Below are 22221 nucleotides of genomic sequence, written 5' to 3'. Positions count from 1 at the left end.
ATGTGCTTTCCTCAGGTATAATGCTGTGTACCAGCATTCCCTTTGGAAATCCTATTAGGTTGTCTGTGTCATTAAAAGTTAACGTGTTTGTGCAAATACACAAGTGTTTTTATGGCTCTATGATTCATGATTTTTCTGTTATGTAAAGTCATTAAAAACATGATAGGATTTTTGTAGTCTACCCTACCTTGATAGAACTATAATTATGGTTCACAACAAAATGAATAATAAGAAAGATTTAGTGTTACCATATGTGTATTTAAGAGAGTAGAAATACATAGATGTCCAAGTTAGTGATATTTCTGTAATCTCTTATACCTTTAAATCTTGTCTGAATAATCAGTGTTTAATGCCTCTTAAAAATTAGACATCTCTTGTGCTATCCTGTAACTGGAGTAAGGTTTTCAGATTTCATCCGTCTGTACTGGGAAGGGTTGTAGTTGTGTTCTGCGTTCCAGCTTCTGTAGTAGTTGAAGTCACTTGTTCTGTACTTCTCCTTTTCTTCTAAATAGGTGATGTGGCACTTGACAACTTACAGATAAAGGAGAATGCATTAGTAAGTATTCTAATACTTTTAAAATTGTTTTTATGGGCCTAAAGGCTCAGTCATAGGATAAAATATTACTATAGTCTCATGTTACCCAGTATGCCTTCTTTACTGGTTATTGGAAGTAAGTCCCTTGTTAACTACTTTCGATTTTGCTCATGTTACTGGAAGAGAAAGAAAAGAAGTTATGGGTGAAAAGGTAAGTGTACTCCTTCAGAAGAGAAGAATAACTTCTGAGAAGTTATCAGTAGGGTTTTAAATAAGTGTCCTAGTGTTTTATGCGTACATGCATATACAACCAGTCCTAGCATTTGAGGATTCTGTTACGGTTTTGGTCATCCAGTACACCTTAGGATTTAGTTTCTGCTGTGACTACTGCTGTATAATCATACTTTAGTTAAGTCATAGGGTTTTTATATCAGTTTTATGTCCATGCAGTAGATGTTTTTTGTTTCTGAATGATGTGCTAGCTCTAATGGATTTGTGTAGACCTACTTTTTTTTTGTTTTCAGCTTTGGTTGAATAAATGTTTTTTTCCAAGGCCTGAGACCTGCAAATTGATTGATCTAATTGAAATCTTCTGAAAGATAGTGGTTCATTTCTCAGTTGTTTGTGTGGGGATAAACAGGGAAAAAGTTCATCCTTCTGCATTGGTTGATGGGATTGAAACTTGTGTTTAGGATTTTCTGTGCGTATTTAAATCTGGCAGGGAAGACGTTTTTCAGATGTGTACTCTCTGAGTGTAGATATGGTTATTCAAATGCTGGACTGAAGGAAAACCAAGAAAAAGCTTACATTAAGTACCCATGTCATTATCCAGAAATTCTAAATTCTTGTATATAGATAAATGTTACTTTTTAGTAACCTTTGGAGGGAGACATTATCATATGTGTAGGAGAGAATTGCCAGAAATGTGTAAATGCTTTGTTTTAAGGCTTTCTAAAAGCCTAACCATATTTATGGATTCCTGAGTTCATGGGAGTATTGCTAAATAATTCAATCACTGTCGTATGGAGAACTGTTTCTGTTCTGGAACTTCAGTTCTGGAAAAATAGTTTTAACAGAAGTAAAGATAATTTTGCTGTATAAACCAGCTTATCTTTGAAATACATGAATATGTTTAATACCTTTTTTTTCTTTTTAATTTACAGAGTGAACTGGATGTACCTTTTAGAATTAAAGTTGGTCAGATAGGTAAGTTTTTGGTTTAGTGTAAGTACTGAAATGGAAATTTTAGTACAAGCTTTAAGGTCAGTCTTGCCTCTGAATCTCTTTTTTTTTTTTTTTTTTTTTTTTTTTTTTTTTTTTTTGGTCAAGCTTTCTTAAGTGATCTGTGTAATTGTACTTGCTGTTAAAACTAGCAGAGGAATCTAATGTGACTGCCCTGGATGATCATACATACAAGCTGGTATGAAAAACTTGTCTGAGAGGTTCTTCCCAGACACATGGATGATCAAGGGAGCTGTTCAGTGTAGGCAGAATGTGTGTGGCTCTTTAAAGGACAGATTTGGTATATGAAGAGTTTAAACAGAATCCCTGAAACTTGCAAACATGCCAAGGGTTTAAGAGCTCCAAGATAGATAGATATATTAATTCCTTTCCCTAGTGGCCAAAATTGCTTTTTCACATGAAACATTTGTTGGAGAGCAATGTGTGTTGTATTTCTTCTTCTACTTCACTGGGAAAATTGCATTCATCCCAGTGAATTGAATTCCAGTCATGATCTCAGGTTTAGATCTGAAATCTTTTGACTCAAGTTGCGTCTTCTTGCCTAGATCTGTGGCTTATATTTTCTCTGCATTTATTTTGTGGCTTCAAAGGCTTTATAAAAATGTTTAGACCCATACAATCTCTCCTTCATATGTGTTTAGGCCATGAAGATACTAATGCTTTTTGATGCCTAAGGCATTGTTTGAACTAAGCACAGTGTAGATTTTTGTTTTGATGTAACTGTATCTGTTTTGTTTAGATAAACTTACTCTGAAGATTCCTTGGAAGAATCTCTATGGCGAGGCAGTTGTTGCAACCCTAGAAGGCTTGTATCTTCTAATAGTTCCTGGAGCAAGTACGTAAACTCTTCAACAACACTTCATTAAATAATGAAGAGAAGAATATCTAAGGATACCATGTAACTGTGTATATGATAACAAGTAGTTAATGTAAGTTGCCATTTTTACATTGTGTTCCCTGAGGGAGACTTCTAGACAAATGCTGGAAAGGTAGTGGAAGAAGGGTGGGAGAAAACACCTGTTGCTTTTATGGAAATCCTTGGTTCTATCCATTCCAATTTCAGTTCAACGGCCAAGTTTCTTCTGAAGCGAGCCTATCCTGAATCCACTATTCTGGCATGGTTTTAGCATTTGCATGATATAGTTTGTCTGTTTCTAACTGACAACAACCGAAAATATTAATTCAACTAGAGCTGCTTTTAGAGAGAGAAAAGAGGATCAGAGAATCCGATTGGTTTTCTCTGAAATCATAGAACCATTTTGGTTGGAAGAGACCCTCAAGATCATTGAGTCCAACCGTAACCTAATTCTGGCACTAAAATCAGAATCTCTGGTATATTAAAAAAATGTGCAAGTTTCTAGAGCATCAAATATATGTGTAGTAGAACTTACAAACCTGCATTATATTGCACAGACCACAGTTAAGGATATATATTTTCATGGAAAGGTTCTCCTGTGAAGAAATGCTTAAATGTTGGTATGATTGTTTTGCACTTTACTGTGTAAAAATATCAAGTTCAGAGCCTGGGTGCAACTTTTGGCAATTAAACCTAGAAAAGCCTTTATCACAAGGTGTTTAGCAACATAATATTGAATATGGTGTGCACTGCTTGGTTATGCATTTAAGTAACTTGAAATTTAGGATTAAAGCTGTTCCAACTTTGCTTACAGGCATTAAATACGATGCAGAGAAGGAAGAAAAATACTTGCAGGATAATAAACAAAAGGAACTGTTGAGAATTGAGGAAGCCTTGCGGAAAGCAGCAGAAAAAGGTACTGAGTTAATAACACAAATTTCCTTTGGAATTGGAGGATTTAGACTATGCTATGAAAGACAAGTCCTGTTTTGTGATTGACTTAATAAATGTTGTTGTTTTCAAGTGTCTGCAGTCCTTTGAAAAGCCTTTTTCCTCTGATGCTTGAAAGAAACATTCTTTGTTTTGTTTACTATTCATTTATCCAGTCAGCTTCCATTGGAAATGGGGAATTTGATAATCTGGTATGTCTTTTTTTCCTTTTTTTTTTTTTCTTAATGCTCTGGGGGAACAGGACCAAAGGTAGAAACTGGATTGGGTGAGACTAATGTTATCTTGATTTTAGAGCTTCACTAGTGGGTATTTAATAATGTGTTTCAGAGGTGCATGTGACAGGTTGAAGGAAACTTTAAGCAGAGTGGTATGTTTGTAAATTTTTACTTCAACAATAATGCTTTTATTTCAGTTTCTGCTGTCCTTTTATGGTATACTGCGTTTTGACTAGTTTGAGAAATGAGAATCTCTTGAGCAGGAAATAATTCATGTCCCTAGGAAACAATTGAACTTAGGAAACTTAAACTTTTGATCTAGGTCATTACAATTTTTATAAGCTTTCAGTTATAGTTTAAAACAGTTGATTTCAGTGCAGTTAGCCTGGTTCATGTAGGGTGTGTGATGGCGTTTTTGTTCTGTTTTTTTATTGTAACAAAATTATGGTGTAAATTAGGCTTGTTTGGACAGAAGCCAAGCTCAGAACCAGTGACAGGTGACTATGTGTGGTGGAGGAAAAACTTTTTGAAGTTTTGGTCTGAAGTGAGACTTGTTTGCTGGGCTGTATAATGGTTCTTAAGGTGCATCTCTAGGATATCTGTAATGCTGCAGGTCATTTGCCTTGGAAAAGTTACTGAAAATTAAATGATGCTTAGAACACATGGAAAAAGAAAGTTTGATTGTTATCTCTTTGCTTATTTAGTTTTCCCGTTACAGGATTCTCTACTGCCTTGTTCCTGTTTTGCTCGTTTGAGATGTACATTTACAGTTTCCTTCAAACAGCTATCTGGCAATGGATTTCCAGTGAAGAAATAAGCCTTGCTTTATTTCTTGTCTTTCATGTGCCAGAAACTGTATGAGGGCTAAGACAGCTTCAGTGAATGAATTCTGCAGCCATGACTTCATACTGGGGCAGAGGGATGTTCACCTTGGTTATGGACTTGGTTGTGTAGTACTGTAAAGCAGCAGTGTAGTGTTTCAGCCATTATTCTTTGCACCAATAGCAATGGGATGAAGGGGTAGTATAACAGTAAATCAACCTAATGGGCACTGCTTGTGGAATTCTCATTCTGGACCTTAATATAATTAAGAGTACGCCTGTGACACTCATTTTATTTTGTTTTCAAAGAAACTTACCACATCCGGCATTTCTAAGGCTTTTGAAAAAACAAACAAACAAAAAACCCCCCACATATAAAAATCATACCTCAGTATAACTTCATTTTACTCTATTAAAAACACAAAGTATGACTGGGGGGTTGGAAAATGTGTTGTTTTCTTTTTTCTAATCCTCCCTGCATTCCCTCCCCCCAATTTAGTTGTACCAACATTTGAGATGACCATTTAAGCAGCAGCAATAACCATCACTGAGAACTCTGCATGCCTTTCAGTATCTGCTCTACAAACTCTCTGCTTCTACACCACACAAAGGATGCATTTTATTTTATTATTAGAGGTTGTGGAACACCATAACAGCATTTTTTTTTATGGTTAAAGAGATCAAAAATTCAAATATCCCTTCTGTGTAAAGGTGAAAAACCATTTCTAATGCATGACTACATGGCTAAATACTTACATAGAAAGTTTAGCTTTTTTTTTTTTTTTTTATTGCAACAAACCACAAGGAAGTAGAGTAGACTTGCAACTTCAGCAAGTCTGAGTTTGCATTTTTAACTGTACAATTAGAAAGTAAGCAGAAAGTAAGGGTAGTTGATTAAAGCCACTATTCTTTGCGAACAACAGGATAAAGGTGATCAGCCTCTTATATAAATAACTAGAATTGGATTTGGTAATGTTTTGCAGTTTTAAACTTTCAGACTTATGAAGGAAAAGCAACAGGAACATTCAAATTGGATTATTTTTTTTTTACTGTAGTTATTGTCTCAGTCTCACTGCAGCATGATCTTTATGGGTCCCTTCCAACTTGAGAGATTCTAAGATTCTATGGTCATATCTCAGTGGTAGCTATTTGTGTTTCTGGTGTCTTACTAGAATACTCAGGAGGACTTGTGTAACTCTTGCGTGAGCAGATCACTTGCTTTTGCATGGTACAGAAGTCTCAGGGCCCAAGTTGCTTGGCTGCACCATAAACCTCTAAGAATTCAGCTCTTTCTGTAGGCTTTTAAGAGTACACAATAAATGGTGAAAACCTAGGAAATATATTGAATAGAAAATTATCAGGGTCCATGAATTCTCAGCTGTATTTGCTTTTCTCATTAGTACTCACCTTAATGTGTTTAGAATCTCGATTCAGTACTTGCATTTATTTAAGAGGGTCTTAGCATAAACAGTCCTGGGGATATTTTCTTTAGACATATTATTTAAATATTGAGCAAAATGGTTGTCACCGTGTGGTTAGCATAGCGTGATGGGGAAGTGATAGCAAGTCCTGCTGATACAAGCTGGGAGACATTATTTTCTGTTTTCTGAGCTATTAAAATCTGTCAGTATCAAAACTTACATATGGGAACTAAAGCTTACAGCTCTTGTCTTTTGCTGGTTTTATGTAAAATGAAAATTGCATGATTTGCCTATGTAGATAATCTTTGAAAATAGATATTCTTAAGTGACTTTGGCTGTGAGATACTGTAATGGCAATAGTGATGTGTCATATGAGTTTTATAAACTTAACATAAAATCAGCAGCTGATTTCTGTGTTATAAACAAAATGCATTTTTTTGGTTATTTGCTGCCGTGTGGACCAAGGCACTCATTTACAAGATTCCTTGTATGGGTTGGAGAGTCTGATTTACAAGGACATCAAGCCTGGTGGGTATGCATGGTTACATTTTGCACGTGCATGACGGGTATGCAGCTTACATTTTTAAAAACAACCCCGGCAAGCAGCCCAACATAGACATCAAAAAACAGTACTTGTTTGGTAAGCATCCACATATTGGTGGTTCTAGAAATAAGATTTTAATGACCGTGGAATCAATTGGAATCTTGCAATGACCAGTCCTGTCTTAACAGAGGGGCTGTTCAAGAAGATTAAGAGACCGTTTAGAAAGATTTCTATCAGCTATTATGAGCTCAGGAATGTTATAAAATACTGAGAACATTCTACTGTAGTTTTAAAATGTTGTCTTTAGTTGTTTTCAAAATAGAGGGTAATTACCCTTACTTGAAGTGTCTGGGCTTAAGATACTGGAAATTCAGACTGTCTTGAAACTGTGGACAGGCAAAATGACCCCTAGCAGATGGAAGGCACTTAGCATGCTTTCCCCTGCTTCTGTTTATTTGGACTGCTCTCAAGTTATGCAGGGAAACAGTTTCCTCTGAAATTGGGAGGAACTGTTATTGTGTTTTACCTGTTGTATTTTTATCTTCTTGAACCAGATTTTCAGAAATTTATTCTTAGCCAAAATTACTTAGTTGGCTTTTAAGTGAGTGCGGATTTAGAATGAGCTTAAAGTCATACATTTAGTTTCTCAATAGTAATGGATGCAGGTAATCAAGAGACAAATCATGTTGCCTCAGTTATGTCATACATGGGAGTGAACTACAAATTCAATAGTAAGTGAAAGAAGAAGCTGTCTTGTAAAAAACATAATTTAGAAAGGATTACTTGTATTGTTAAAAGGAACTATTGGAAAGAGAACATTGTTTGTATTTGACAGTTTTTCCTCTAGTAATTTGTAGGGTCACCTTACCTGCAAGACAGGTTGAAATCTTGGCAGGTGCTTTTTTTCCTCCTTTGTTTGATCAAGTATGAAAAGTTGTTCCCCAAAGTTAAATACAATTTTGCACTTGCTTCCTTCTCATGCTACAACATCTTAAAGTTAAGCACAGGCAGCTTTAATGTTCTTTCCCCCCATATGGCCAGAGAGGGGAAAGAAACAGAGCAACTTAACAAACAGGTTTTCTTGAGAAATGTGGAAAAAATTGAGCATTAATTTAGTTCATGAAATGGTTGTGAATGTATGGGTCATAACTAGTGTGTAAATAATAGAATTTAATTTCCTATAAAGCTTTTAAAGAGTCATCATTTTTGTATGCGTTTTCTACAGTTGCTGGTATAGGTCTTTCAGATCGCTTTCATACCATATTGCTGGTTAGTATGAGAATCATATTGAAAAGTGCTCTTTGGGTTTCTGTGTACATCTCAGAACAGGAAGTTCTGTCCTCATATGGTAGAAACCTCTTCTGAATTCTAACTTCCATGTTTTTTTCCCCATATGTATGTTATTAACTGTTCACTTAAAACTGTTATGCCTTTGCCTGAGGTCATTAAATAAGAAACAAATGCATTACATAAAAACTGATTCACTGCGGTTTCTAATAAGCTGTCGTGGCTCTGTTTTGAGCTCTCTTTTGTGTGTAAGTCATCTGGAATTATGCAATGCACTCATTAAGAAGTCTGGGTGTGTATTTTTAAGAAGCCTGGTGATTATTTGTATTTTCTTTAACTCTTGAGATGTTACAGAAGGAATATATGAAAGTTGAATTAATTGCCTTGACTTTAAAATTGGCAGGACAATTGATCCAGTAGAAATTTGGATGCTTAAGCTGAAGTGTTTAGTGGCTGCCCAGTTTACTTGGGCTTTGAACTTGAATGACTTTTTCCCAAAAATTAAAAAAAAGGCAAGTGTTTAGTTGGTTCTGTGAAAGTGAATTTAGGTGTACATAAATTATGAAAAATAAGGCTCTGTGGTATGAGAAGTAGCTGATTGCTTCCTTAACAGACCTGAACTTCTTTAAAAGCTTTTGATGAGACCTTACTAAGTCATTCCGCTTTAAGGCAAACTAAACTTTCTTCCATCTCTTCTTATGCTTTCTTATATTTCTGCTTTACTAACTTGATTTTTATCCTTTCCCCAAAAAATTGCTTGCACTGAAAAAGGACGTAAGCGTAAAAAGTATAAAAAGCATTTTAAAAGACCGTTTAAAGGTCGTGATCGCTCAAAAGGTGGGTAAAAGTTATGGCTTTTAACTTATTTTTAAAGACTTTTTTTTTTTCCTTTGTTTGGGTTAGTTTTTCTTAATCTTGCATATACATACACTGATACCTTTTCTCTCCTGTTTGAAAGAGGGTTTAAATTGGAGAGAGGTCTGTTTTGCCGCTTATCCATTCTCTGAATCCAATAAGATGGAAGAGAGTCCTTGTTTCTCTCTCCTTGGATAGCTATGCCTGTTTCTTCAACGTGAGCTCTCTGTAGCGTTTCCAACAAAAATGTATGTGTTTGACAGTCTGATTAGTGGCACTTCACTGTGACTGTTGGAAAAACTGATGCTATCCTGATGATATTGCTGTAAACAGTCTTTTCAGCCCTTTTCAACTTCTGCTCTAAATAGCAAGTGTGGTGTTATGACAGTTATTTTGGCAGCAATGAAATGTATTATTTTCCCCAAGAGGATAATCATTATTGTCCTTAAGTACGAAACCATGCAGGTGGTTAGTATTAGCGTGTGAGTCAGAATGGGTTGCCATATCCCATGTGTAGTTATTGTTACATATTTGATCCTGGAGGACACTGCAGCATAGACTTGTAATTGGAGTGAAAACTTTGTGGGGGCCCTAGATAAGTGCTGTTAGATATCAAACTGTCATTGCTGCTGGTAGTTGTGTCTGACTGGAGAATGTTTCTGGGTTGCCTGCTTGCACTTGAAGGTCATGAAGCTTTGATAAGCACTTTTGCCCTTTTCTTTTTTAATCAGTATTGTGTTGGTTTCTGTTAATAGAGAGTGGGAGTTGTGAAGAAATTATTAATAGGAGGAAGTGTGAGTTACATGTAATTGGTTTCTTCTGAGCTCCTGACTAATTATTTACTTGAAATCCAATTCTCACTTGACTAAAATAGTGTTATATCACATACAATGATGAAATCTTTTCATATTTAGTGGGCTCTTCTGAACCTCTCTTAGGGATTAAAAAAAAAAATCCCAAGTACAAAGTTATATCTCTGGTGTTCAGCGTGCTTTGTACATTTAAAAAGTTAGTTAAAGTAAGCTGAGAAGTCAAACTGGGAGTGCAACCCTTAGGCAAAACCTGTACTCCTCTCTGCTTGGATAATCATGACTGTTCCTTCAACTTGAGCCATGTGTAGCATTTCCAACACAAATGTACAAGTTTAAGTAGAGACTGGTCAGAGGCATTCACTGGGATAGCCACCTTGTAAGGTGTATCATGAAGAAGACAAGGTAGCCTATGAAAGTAGCTAGAGAACAAGGAGATTATCTAGTCATATTTTGTGCAAAACGTTAGGACAGCCTGAGATGATAATTTTAGAAATGGAATAGTTCACCGAATGATTGTTTTCACTTATGGTCTGCCAGCTTTTTAACTTTCTTAAGCAGTGTTCTAAAGGTTTTAATGATCTGGCCTCTTGTGCAAGTATCATCTTCACCTTGTTATTCAAGGGTATTTTGTGCTAAATTACACCATCTTACCTATTTGCTTGTTTAAACCCCTAGTTAGTTGCTGAGAGGCTCTTAAGAGAGAACCTTTTACCTTAGAAGGAGTGGGGAGAAGTATATTAAACAAGAACTTGCTGTAAGCTAAACCATGTTGACTGAAATGTAAACAAAATTTTGTTATGGTTGTGTTGTGCACACAGCTAAAATAACATCTTCAGAATATGGATGGACAGAAAAGGAAAAACCTGCAAGTATGTAATCTAAAGAAGTGAAAACTTAAATGTTACAGTAAACACTTACCTTAGTGTAGCTGTTGGTGTGCTTAAACTCAAGATGCAACTACTACATTGAATGCTGACTTTTTAAAAATTATTGTTTCAGACAAACCAAAGGAGGAGAAGAAAGACACTTTTTTAGAAAAGCTTGCAACTCAAGTTATAAAAAATGTGCAAGTCAAAATCACAGGCATTCATGTTAAATATGAAGATGATGTAAGTATCTGGAACGTATTATCTTCATTTTAAATTGGACTCCAGTGCAGTCATGATTGTGTACTCTGTAGAGAGAAACTTATCTGCCATCTTGAAGAGGTTGCTCTGGTTTCTTTTGCGCCTCTTTGAGTAAAGTATCCCAGATATAACTGAAAGCTGGGAATATTTTGGCTATGTGAAATAGGGATTCTTCTCTTGCCTTGTCCAGTGGTGCCTTGCTCACTAAATGTGGATGGTGGCTGTTGGTCACATGTTAGTGTGTGCAGTTGATGTACGGAATTTTTAAGCATCCTAGGTGAAGTCCATAATGACAGAAGCTGCTAGGGTTACAGATGAGTTGAAAGGTGAATAGTTAAAACAACAAATAAAAATGCTTATGTGAACCAAACTGGTATTATTCTAGCCTGTATAAAGTAGTTTGTGACGGGATAATTGAATGTGAAAGAACAGCATTGAGTATAGAGGATTTCTCAACCCTTTTTTGATAATATTTTCAGGGACGCTAAATTTAAAAAGGTGGGAGGAATGGAAGTTATAAAATGATATAGCTGACTGAGATGTGGGACTCCGCTGGTCTTGGTTCTTTCCCATATGAAGATTTTAGAAGCCAAAAGGAAATTTTCAGCTTGAATTGAAGTCCTAAGTTTTTACACTAGAGCCATATTAGTTTTGGCCTAAGTTAGGGGGTTCTAAGAATGCTTGAGCTAGAATGATTAAGCAAAGGAAGATCCTCAATACAGCTCAGGATTTCAATAAACTTGAATTAAATGACACATCTCTGATTGCAGCAAGATAAATAAATAGTACTTATTTCTCTCTTTTTTTGTAGATCACAAATCCACAGTGCCCTATTTCCTTGGGAATGACATTGGGCGAGCTTAGTTTACAGGTGATGTGTGTGTGCATGCGTGTTATGTTTGTGATTTACTTGTCTTTGGAGTAATAGAAAGGAAAAGTAATGTATTAATACAATATAATGGCACTATGCATCTTTTTCATGCAAATAGTACTTCAAGTTTGTGCAAGTAGAAGGGAAGATGACTGAGGAACATCACACTTTCTGAGACAAGTGATTTATTCTTATGATCCAAGTGATCTTTAAAACTAGTAAGTTTAGTTTCATAGGGCAGGTTATTTCCAGGCCTAATCAATAAATTAGGGCAAACATTACATAATGATGATAAAGAATGTGGTATTTTGCCAGACCTCTTGGGAAATGGGGGAAGAAAATTTCAGTTAGCTTCTGTTTTCCTTGGATGTTGAGGATTCTATGGGTGGGATAAGGAGCTGAAAATCACACTGACAGATTTTGTATTGGATTTTGACTTGTGCTTATGCAGTGCAGAGAAACTGGCTTCTGTAATTGGGTAGTACTAAACTTATGCATCGTGGACTTGAAAAATTAGGATAAAACTGCAAATGTGTTAAATAAGATGCACAGGATGACTTTTATCACTTTGAACTTGTAGACAACAAACGAGAACTGGACACCTTCTATTCTGAATGAAGCTGCAAAGATAATATACAAGGTAAGGTGTGTTGTGGTGTTGTGTTTTGTTGTTTCTTTGTTGTTTTTATTTTTTTTTCCTAAACAAGTGAAGATAGGAAGTGATCTTGGGGAGAAATAATCTGGGGTTCTAAATAAAAAGCGGAAAAATTGTTTTGCGAATTGTCCTGGGTTTGGTTGGGCTGTGTTTTCTTTTTCTGTAGTGTGGTTTTTTGTTTGTTTGTTTTTAATTTTACTGTGTGTTTAAACCAAAGTAGAGTCAAAATAACTGGCTTTACGTAAGACCTAACTTTTAGCTCCATGGCTTAAATAATTTCCCTTAAATGCAAGCACTGATCTCCTCATGAAATGCATTATACAGCAAGTCTGCATGGTAGCTATGATTTCAAATGGGTTGTCAAATTGCCATTTCCTACCTTAGTTTATATGCCTAATACAGTTTGCATTCAGGTAGCTAAACAGTCTCTCTCTTCTCTCTGCCCTCCTGCCCCATGCTGAAAGGAGTATGTAAAGATCTAAGAAATTATAGGAATGAAATCCGAAAGGTTTAATAGTCCTGGCTTCTTTATTAGGCCAAATGTTGGTTTTGTGGCCCTGTAATTCAGAGTCGTATTTAACAGATGTACATGAACTGGTGTGGTTTAAGAACTTGGTTTTTAGCAATTCAATTTTCACTTCAAAAATAGTGTTATAAGATTAAATACATCTTATTGCTAATGGTGGATTTGCTGTCTAGTCTGCTTTTGTTTTCTGCTTTCACAAATGGAAAGCTAAGTTCATGGAATGGGTTGAATACTGAGTATAGAATCTGTTATATGTTTTCTTTCCTGTGCAGCTTTTGTGCCTGGACAGCCTCAGTGCTTATTGGAACATACACAGCAAAATGTATTATCATGGCTCCCGTGAACAAATACTGGTAACGTAGAAGAAAATGGATTAAACAGTGCTATATTCTACAGCTGTAGTAGTATTCAAAACTACACCATGAGAATTTCTACCTCACTTGGCATACTTATGGTCAACTGTATTCTGATACCAGGGTCGTATGTTGATCTGTTGCACCATACACAGTTTATATTTTTTTGTGAACTTCATATGTTATCAACCCCCATAGGTTTTAGAAACAATCAGAAACTGTGCCTCTGAAATCATGTTCTATTGGCATATTCATCTGGACTTCCTGCTGTTTACCCACTACTTTTTACTAACCACTCGGGCTGTATGAGTTGTTATGTAGCTTCTGTAATGAAAAAGGCAATGTTGAGATAATAAATGAGCACAGAATTAATAAAAAAAAAATCAGACTATTAGATCTTTATCAGAACAGGAACTTAGATAATGTTATCTAGATTACCTAAACTGCATGGCTGAAATTAGTGAATAGAGTGAAGCCAAATAGAAGAACAGGATGTTGAAAGAAATTTTAAAAATAATTTTTATTATTTTTATTTTTAACAAACCAAAAGCTCAGGTAGGTAGGTATCCATTGTCAGATCTGAACAAAGAAACAAAAAGTTGCAGAGGTGCTACTGTGATAGTTCTTTAAGACAGCAACTCTTACTATGGGAAGTACCTTTGGCAAAACTTTGAGGAGCTTTAGTAGAATAAGCTATGTGGATGGATGAGTCACAGCTTTAAATGTGGAATGCACAGTAGGACTGAATAAAAAACTTTGAAAGTGAGGTTAGGTCGAACATAATTAAGGTAGACTATATGGAAAAGATTATGCTGGAGTTGTGTTTTTTTCCAGCTCGATGAAGCTGACTTGGTGTAGAGGCCAGAGAAGTAGATGACAGTGCTCCAGTGCAGATGAGAGGCAGCTTGAGGGCAAATTAAGACAGAATGAGAGGCAGATATCTTAAAATTATAATTACAGGGAAAGAATAAAATGAAGTTTTTGTGTGTGGGCTTCCTGAAGGCTATGTCTAGCTTTTACTAATTCATATTTTTTTTTTATTTTTGATGTGAAAAAGTGGTCTCTCTGCAAAATTTTTTGATCCATTATGTTTATAAACGTTTTACAGGTGTTCTCTGTGTTCTTGTGATCAGCAGACAGGAAATAGGTTGAAATACAGATATTTTTGATCAGAAAGTCTATGTTTTAGAAAATGCAAACCAGTTTTTAAATAAGGAACTGGGAAAAACATTACATTGAAGAAATTTGTAGTTACAAAATAGTTTCCTTGTGAAAATGGCTCTTAATATTGGTAGTCTTTATAAAAGATAGTGCAAACAAGCACTTCATCTGCCTTCATATAATAGCTAGTATATATGTTTTCCAAATAGCAGGCCTCCTGCTTTAATTGTTTGTGCCTTTGCAAGTCTGAAACTAGACAAAATGTTTGGGTGCGAATATAGCATTCTCAATAAATTGCCAAAGACTGATAGCAGCAGACAGACCTCATTTTGAATTAAGAATCTCTTCTACTGTGGCATTTCTCAGGCCTCTCAGGCTGCGCTGTTATTTTACTGATTTCTTTCTGTCTTTAATTCCTCTCGTACCTGCGGAATACCAGGAGGCTCAAGTGGCCTCCTTATGTGCTAAAAATGAGGAAGAGTAGAATATGAATTGGTACTCCTGGTACCTTCAAGGAGGTTAAAAACAAATGCTCAATCTATTATGCTATGTGTTTGAGTGTACATGTGAGCTACATGTTTCTGAATTAACACACTATAGTTGTTATTGCAAGATTTAGACAAGTTGAGCCAACTTTGTCAAAACTACTAATATTCCAGTTGATATGAGAAACTTAGAATTCTTTTTAATCTGGTGTATTTAAAACATTCTCTCTAAGGTACTTGTGTTATTTTAGCTTTCCCATTTAGGGGAAGGAGGCCCTTATGTCAAGATTTAATGTTAACGTTAACAAAACCAGGGCATCTAGCAAAATACATGCAAACTTAATTTGGTCTACTCAAAGTTTAGAGAACTGTAAACAAGTAATGCTCTTCAGCAGTTGCTAGACAGTACTGTATTCCTTTACAGGATCAGCTGAAAAGAGGAATTTCTTGTCGTGGTAGCCAGCCTCAAGACTACCAGTACAGTAAGTGAAATAGGAATGATGGGATATAAATTGTTCTGAGCATGTTATTAATGCTATACAACAGCCTCGCCTGATCATGCAGGCATGCCCATACTGACTTTATTTTACAAAAACCTAAACATAAGTCATGTTAGAGCTTGTATGCTTTTTGAATGCTGCTGGGATATCTTAATGCTAGGAATTGCATCCTTATGCTGTGGGTCTTGAGTATACACATGGTCAGTACAAAGTGGTTGATATATCAGGCAGTGGAAATAAATACTTTAAGATTGCTTCCCATACTTTAATAGTAAACATAAAATAAATCTGAGTTTTTTTCTCTCTAAGTTTTTAGACCAGTATCAGCCTCTGCAAGACTGTATATCAACACATGTGCAGAAGTAGAACTAAAAACTCCCAAGCTTGATTGTAACGTAGAAGTACAGAGAATTGTCATTGAATTCACTAAGCCACAGGTAAGCTGGCTTGATATCCCATGTCACCTATTTTAGAATTTGCAATGAATTGTAGGAATTTTTTGTTGTTGTTGGAGAATATTGTTCTTTGTGAATTTTCTGCTTATATGCAAGTTGACTGTCGAAATTGTTTAGCAGTAACTGTGGGAATAGTGTAGGATCGTTTTCCCTTTATGCAACTGTCAGTTCGTGGTGCTAGATCTGGACGCTCTGACCCTGTTTTCTGTGGATCCTCTGCTCAGTATCCCACCCTTCCAATAGCATTCCTTTCATATAGACAATGGAATCATTCTTATGAGTAACCCTTATTTTATAAAGCTATAAGACAACATTATAATTGCAGAGGTGGCAGGATACAAGCAAAGGTGAGAATGAGTGGAGTGCGCTGATAGAAGTATCAAGGAACTCATTTAGGTAGCACCCCAGCAATGCTGGTGTTTTCATTTATCCAGTGATAATTTACAGTTAGTTTTAGCTCTTATTGATGGTCAGAGTGTAATCTGAGTTCAGAACAGTACCAACGAGGTTAACTAATGCAAAGGCAGTTCTAAAACTGGGAGAACTGCATTGACAAATGAAGAGAATATGGTTGGTTTGAGAAAGCCTGAGACTTTGCCCTGAGCAGTCTAAAAGAAATACAAATAGGTTTTGGTCTTCAAGGAAACCGAAAGTTCATGTGGTGATGTCTTTCGAGAGCAATGGGTGTAGTCGGTCCACTTTTGCATACTCATGAAAATGCATAGGCTTAAATTTCTGTATAGTTTGTGGAATACTGAAGACTGTGGTATGCATATACTTCAAGTGCTGCATACAACAAAATCTGAACCTCTGCTAAGAAATTTGGTTTTCTGTGTTTAGTACCTCAGCATGATAGACCTTCTGGAGTCCATAGATTACATGGTTCGCAACACACCGTACAGAAGATTTAGGCCAAATGTGTCTGTCCATAAAAATGCCAGCCAATGGTAAGCTGTGTACTTTCATGCATTCTTTGGAAGATGCCCGAGTCCTCTCCAGTATCTTCATTCTCTTTTGTGATTTAACATAGTCTTAAAATTTAGATCATGTATATCACTATGGCTTTCACAAAACTTTGCTTAGCCAAGTAGAAAAGGCTTGCAGAAGAGAATACGTGAAAGAATGAAGTGATGAAAAGCTATCTTGCAAAGCTAACACAGGTCCCCAAAATCTCTGATCAAAATGTTGGTGTTCTCTCTAGAGGTTAGAATTTAATTTTAGAAAAACTAAAGAAAAAAATAGCAAATGTATTACAAGGGAATCATGTATGTCAACTGTTTGTTTTGTTTGTGGTTTTTGATTGTTTTATTTTGTTTTTGTTTTGTTGTTGTTTTTTTCAGGTTTGAACTTCTTGTGGATTTTTTCTAAGTGCTAACTGGTGCTGATAATTGAAGTGCTTAAGCATATTTAGTGCTGTTACAGCCCAAATTTGCAAACATGTAGAAGTCAGTAGAGAATTCAGACTTATAGTTCTTCAGGCATTAAATAAAAGCCCTCAGTCCATTTCTGAAAAGTGATGTTGAAAGTGTTAACGTTTTTATAAATGGAGTTACTCAAATGACAAGTGGTAAACAAAGTGTTTGCATCTTAATAAACTCCCTCTTCAGCTTCTAAATTGTAATGCACAAATGAAATGGAGATTGCTCACAAGCGTGTAATTATTGCAGGTGGAAATACGCAGGTAACAGTGTTCTTGAAGTTCACATCAAAAGATATACCCGAATGTGGTCATGGAGTAACATAAAACAACACAGGCAGCTTCTGAAGAGTTACAAAAATGTGTACAAGAACAAGCTGACACAGAGTAAACTCTCAGAAGATACACAGAGGCAAATTCAGGTATGTGTTTTCTGTCTTTGGAGAAAGTATGTTTTGGTTCCTTTATTAAATAATTCTTTAAATATGCATGACAGGAATCAAGGATGGGGGTTTTACAAGAGCACTAAAGTTCTTTGGAAATACCATTTAAATCTGAAGTTCAGTGTAACCTGTTGTGGACAGAAAGAAAATACTAGTAAAGTGCCATTTAAATAAACCCTTTTTGGTTGCAGATTAATGAACTTCAATGCATTTAAGGAAGTGCAAGATTAATCTATTAAAAGAAAATTAGACTGCCTAATATCAGGTTTCATATTCTAGTGAACTTCTGTCCAGGGGATATATCCTTGAAAGAAAGGAGCAAATCTGTGAAGGAAATTGGAGTATAAACACAAAGGAGCTGGTAGAGGATCTGTAGTGGTGAGCTATTCCTAAATGTGTTTTAGAGGCAAATGATTTCATTTATACATTTTTACAGGACCTGGAAAGGAAACTTGATGTCTTCAATATAATCTTAGCAAGACAACAAGCACAAGTTGAGGTAAGAAAAAAGTTTTGTTCAATAATATTGTAACACTTCAAATAGAATGGCTTTGACATGATAGTATCTTCGAAAAATTTGTGCTGATGAGTTAGGATAGGATAGGGAGGTGGGAAGACAAATTTCCAGTCTTTCCAGGACAAGAGTAAACGAATTTCCAAACTGGAAACCAGTTCTAAAAAACATACCAGGATGTATGCACAGTGTCATTGCTACACACTCTGTGCCGTTCAGGCAATTGTCTAAGGGTGATGATTTAATGATTCTTTTCTTTCTTTGACTTGTGTTATTTCAAGACTGGTTCTGCAGCTGTTCAAGATAAAACAAGTACAGCTGTTCCCATCCTCCATACATCTTTTTAGGGGACAACCAATCTAACTAAAACACAAGTCTGAGAGGATTGTTGAAAGGTAGATAAAGTCTCTAGCTGCATTTTATTTTGGAAATCACATGTGACACTTAACAAGGAATTGCATGTTATAACATTATGAAAAGTGTTGTATCTGCAGTTAAGATCAAAAACACCTAGTGTGCTGAGGGCAAGCTCAGAATAGTCATGAGAGGCATGCTACTAGTTACTCTTTTCCTAACGTGAAAATTAACCTCTGTAGTTGGATCATATAGTTAATATTCATGCCAATGTAACCTCAGTGTTTGTCTACACATCTGGAATGTATGTAAAATGAAGATGAAAAACAAGGAATTATGATTGTTTTTGAGATGATTGTGGTCAGACCTTGATTTTTAAAATGGAAAGTGAAAACTTGAGTACAAAGTAAGTTTTAAGTAATGGTACAGGATCAGTCTTGAGGTTTGTTACTACTAGAGTTAAGGAATGGAGCCTTTTTGTAGTCTAAATGCTAGTGAAATGTGTAGAAAAAGGCCATCCAAAGTAAAAGTAACATATGCTTGTTTCACATGCATGTGTGCACACATATGCCCCCTACCCTGATCCTCATTGTGTTTCTGTCTGGTGAGTCAGAGTGCTCTTAATCCCTTGCTGGGTGGTGTTGCCGTCCATCAGTCAAATGTCTGTTTAACACACATACATACATACATGCATTATTTACAGAAAAACAAAGTATATAATGATGTTATTAACTGTCTATTTTAATGTCTGTTTGTAGACGATAAGATCAGGACAAAAGCTACTGAAGAAGAAAACCACTGATGTAGAAAAAAAAAGTGGAGGATGGTTTAGTGGTTTCTGGAGTAGAAGAGCATCTGCGAAAAGGGAAGATGAAGAATCACTTGTTCCTGAAAGTAGGTGAAGACTCTAATGCACTGACTACTATAGAGAGTTTAAGTTTCTATATAAAGAAGAAGGTTATATGTTTTGCTTCCTGCTATGCACATAGAGTATGGCATAAGCGATACAATGTAGTATTGACCCATGTTACAGTGTTACTTACTGTCAGTTAATATTGAGCTGGCAGATAAGGTATGCTTCGTAAATGGTCATAAGCATTTCAGAACCTTGGTAAGGATAAGAGTATTGAGCTTATTGCTGTAGTGTGATAAGCAAAGAACGGAATACTATATTCTGGTGACTTGCTGCCTGGATCAGAGGTGTGCTTTGATAGTACTCCTCAAAGCTATTTTCATTGTTGAGGACTATGGGTACTCTTGTAATATAACTTATATCAATTTCTGTGCTATGTCTGTAATGTCACATACAAAGGCTTCTTCTGTGTGAATTATTTTACAATATGGAACTTAATGCAATAGGAAGAATCAAATAAATGTCTCAGCAGAACTTAAGTACAGTAGAAAACAAATTGGAGGAAAAATGCTTATCATTAATAATTAAAGTGCCTTTTTGGTTTTTAGCTATTGACGAACTAATGACACCAGAAGAGAAAGCTAAGCTTTTTACTGCTATTGGATATAGTGAAGGCTCCCATCATCTTTCCTTGCCGAAGCAGGTAAGCAATATTTTTGGGGATGGTTCAAAAAAAAAACCCAAACAAAACCAACCAAACAAAAAAACCTTTCTGATGCATGTTAGCCTTAAGATAAACAGTAGAACGTGTCAGTGCAAGTGAAATCTGTGTTGATTGTGCAAAGGTTAAAAAAAATTCAGAAAACACAAAGAACGGCTTATGTTTTCTTTGGTGTTCTTCTGCCTCGTGCACAACCCTGATCTAGAGTGATTTATAAGTAGCAAACTGGATGATGGATACTTATTTGCGACTTGGAAGACAGTAAAAAAAACACCTAACTGTAAATGACAATAGATTCCGTGTTAGCTTTTTCATTGCAGCTGTTTCTTGCTGCCTCTGGTGGTGAAAACTACATTAGTATATGCGGTATTTTTTTGTTTTTAATCCAAAGTCAGTTTGATTCTGATAATTGAATAGTAGTTGTTTCTATAAAGGTGAACATTGGCATCTGGTTATTTCCGGTTTGACCTAATGTTTATAACTTTCAGGGATGCTTTTCTTAGAAGGATCATGTTATGCTTCTATTAAAATGTCCTAATGATAAGTGTTAGGAGATTTCAGTTGTAGTGCCTTTTTTCCTACTACCCAAAGGCAAGTATAAAATTAAAAAAAACACAACCAAACAACTAACCAAACAAGAAACCCCCACATTTTTGTCACAGATAACGTTTGGCTTGTAAGCTTACATGTACCTCACACATGGAAGTTCAGAGTTGTTTGAGTGGCAGCATGGAGGCCTGTGCGCTATTGTATGAACTTGTGGTCCTGTCAAATTGTAAAGAGCAGAGCAGCAGCAAGCATTTCTTAACCAACAAAGAAGAGGCACAGCCCAGACAGTACCCAGTACTGCTGCTGTTTTTTCTGTTTCATGCTTTCCTTGCTTACCTGTATAGAAAAACTTCTGCTTTTAATTTGGACAAATTAAGTGTAAAGGTGCTTTCATTTCTTTCAGTACCCTAAAGAAAGGTTCAGGCTTCAAATTCAGATAGGAAGTATTATTTGATTATTCTTAAGTTGTTGAGTGACATAGTCATAAAACGGTACATGTGTCAGGAAACCAAAACCTTTTCTTGACAAGGTCAAGAGATGACATTCAGCAGCAAGAACAACAAAAGTATATATACAATGTCTTTTAAAATGTAGTTATTGGATGGGATTATGATCATTTGATTTGCTGATCTTGCTAGCTCTCTACTGAGTTTAGTTTAGCCGCATTTGCTTTCATGGTTTAAAGAAAACTTCCCAGAATCCTGAAAAGAGATACAGACTATGTCTGCTTTGCGTTTGTCAAAATGTACTGTTTTATGTTAAAGAACTGACTCATAAGGGTTGAAAGAAAGTGGACTCTAAACTTCGCTTCCTACATAGGGATATGTTTCTTACCTTAGTTGACTTGAATGGCTTTAAACGCCGTATATCTTTAGGTCTGTTGAAATTAGGAGTTGTGAGAAATTATCCATATCAAGATGACTAATTTCAGTTTTCTCTGTCCTTCTCTCTAGTATGTTGCTCGTGTTGTGACACTGAAGCTGTTGAGCACTTCTCTTACCATTAAAGAAGACAAGAATGTGGCAGAAATTCTTAAAGTACAGATAATTGATTTAAGTACCAAAATATCACAGCGCCCAGGAGCACAGGCCATTAAGTAATTGGATTGGTATTTTCTTTTTGTATAAATGTCTTCTTGCCCTCACCCGCCAAACTTATTACATTTTTTCTTGGGTAGTGCATTACGTTGTATATTGACTTCTAAATTTATGTGCTTTTTGCAATTGCACTCTGAAAAGTTATGGTCATGTAACTTGGTGAATAGCATAGAATGGAATGAAGAAAGGAGTATTATTTGATAGTATTCATAAACAACAATAATCTCTGTCTTGAATCCAAATGTTGGAGTGCTGAATATTACTTTTTGGAAGTAATAACTTATGCAGTGTGAAATGGTCTGGCTAACACACTCCAGCCAAGCTACTGAATGTATTTCCAGCTTTCTACAGAAATGAAAAATTATGTCCAAAACTGATTTAGAAGTCAATATGTAGTAGTTAATGCTCCTGTTAATTTTCACCTGTAGCGTAAGTATTCTGCCTTTCATTTATTTGGCAACTAATTCTCTTAATAAACATGAGCTAAAAGTTAAATCGAGTCTACCTTGCAGATAACTGAAGGTAAGAAGAAAATATCACCCTTATGTTGCTGTGAAAAGCTTGCTTCCTCTTTATTTTTCCAGCTTATTAATGTTATAAT

The 22221-nt window shown here is 35.8% G+C and overlaps 1 protein-coding gene across 5 annotated transcripts in view; it reads left to right on the top strand.

The window, feature by feature from the left end:
* The window catches only part of VPS13C (vacuolar protein sorting 13 homolog C), an 89847-nt gene that overhangs the window by 1185 nt on the left and 66441 nt on the right, over positions 1-22221 (top strand). For 4 of the 5 annotated variants that reach the window (XM_065076149.1, XM_065076147.1, XM_065076146.1 and 1 more), the window contains exons 2-19: positions 513-556; positions 1699-1741; positions 2517-2612; positions 3448-3549; positions 6507-6569; positions 8644-8709; positions 10539-10648; positions 11478-11537; positions 12118-12177; positions 12991-13071; positions 15142-15199; positions 15527-15654; positions 16513-16619; positions 17340-17511; positions 17969-18031; positions 19159-19294; positions 19862-19956; positions 21477-21619. In XM_065076149.1, coding sequence (XP_064932221.1) covers positions 513-556; positions 1699-1741; positions 2517-2612; positions 3448-3549; positions 6507-6569; positions 8644-8709; positions 10539-10648; positions 11478-11537; positions 12118-12177; positions 12991-13071; positions 15142-15199; positions 15527-15654; positions 16513-16619; positions 17340-17511; positions 17969-18031; positions 19159-19294; positions 19862-19956; positions 21477-21619 — 1627 coding nt within the window. The remainder of the gene's footprint in view (positions 1-512; positions 557-1698; positions 1742-2516; positions 2613-3447; positions 3550-6506; positions 6570-8643; positions 8710-10538; positions 10649-11477; positions 11538-12117; positions 12178-12990; positions 13072-15141; positions 15200-15526; positions 15655-16512; positions 16620-17339; positions 17512-17968; positions 18032-19158; positions 19295-19861; positions 19957-21476; positions 21620-22221) is intronic. The other variant, XM_065076150.1, reaches the window with a different exon arrangement.

The sequence above is a fragment of the Columba livia genome, chromosome 11 (assembly GCF_036013475.1).
Source record: "Columba livia isolate bColLiv1 breed racing homer chromosome 11, bColLiv1.pat.W.v2, whole genome shotgun sequence".
NCBI classification, from domain to species: domain Eukaryota; kingdom Metazoa; phylum Chordata; class Aves; order Columbiformes; family Columbidae; genus Columba; species Columba livia.
The sequence above is the reverse complement of the archived record's forward strand: the minus strand, read 5'-3'. Positions and strand labels throughout refer to the sequence as shown.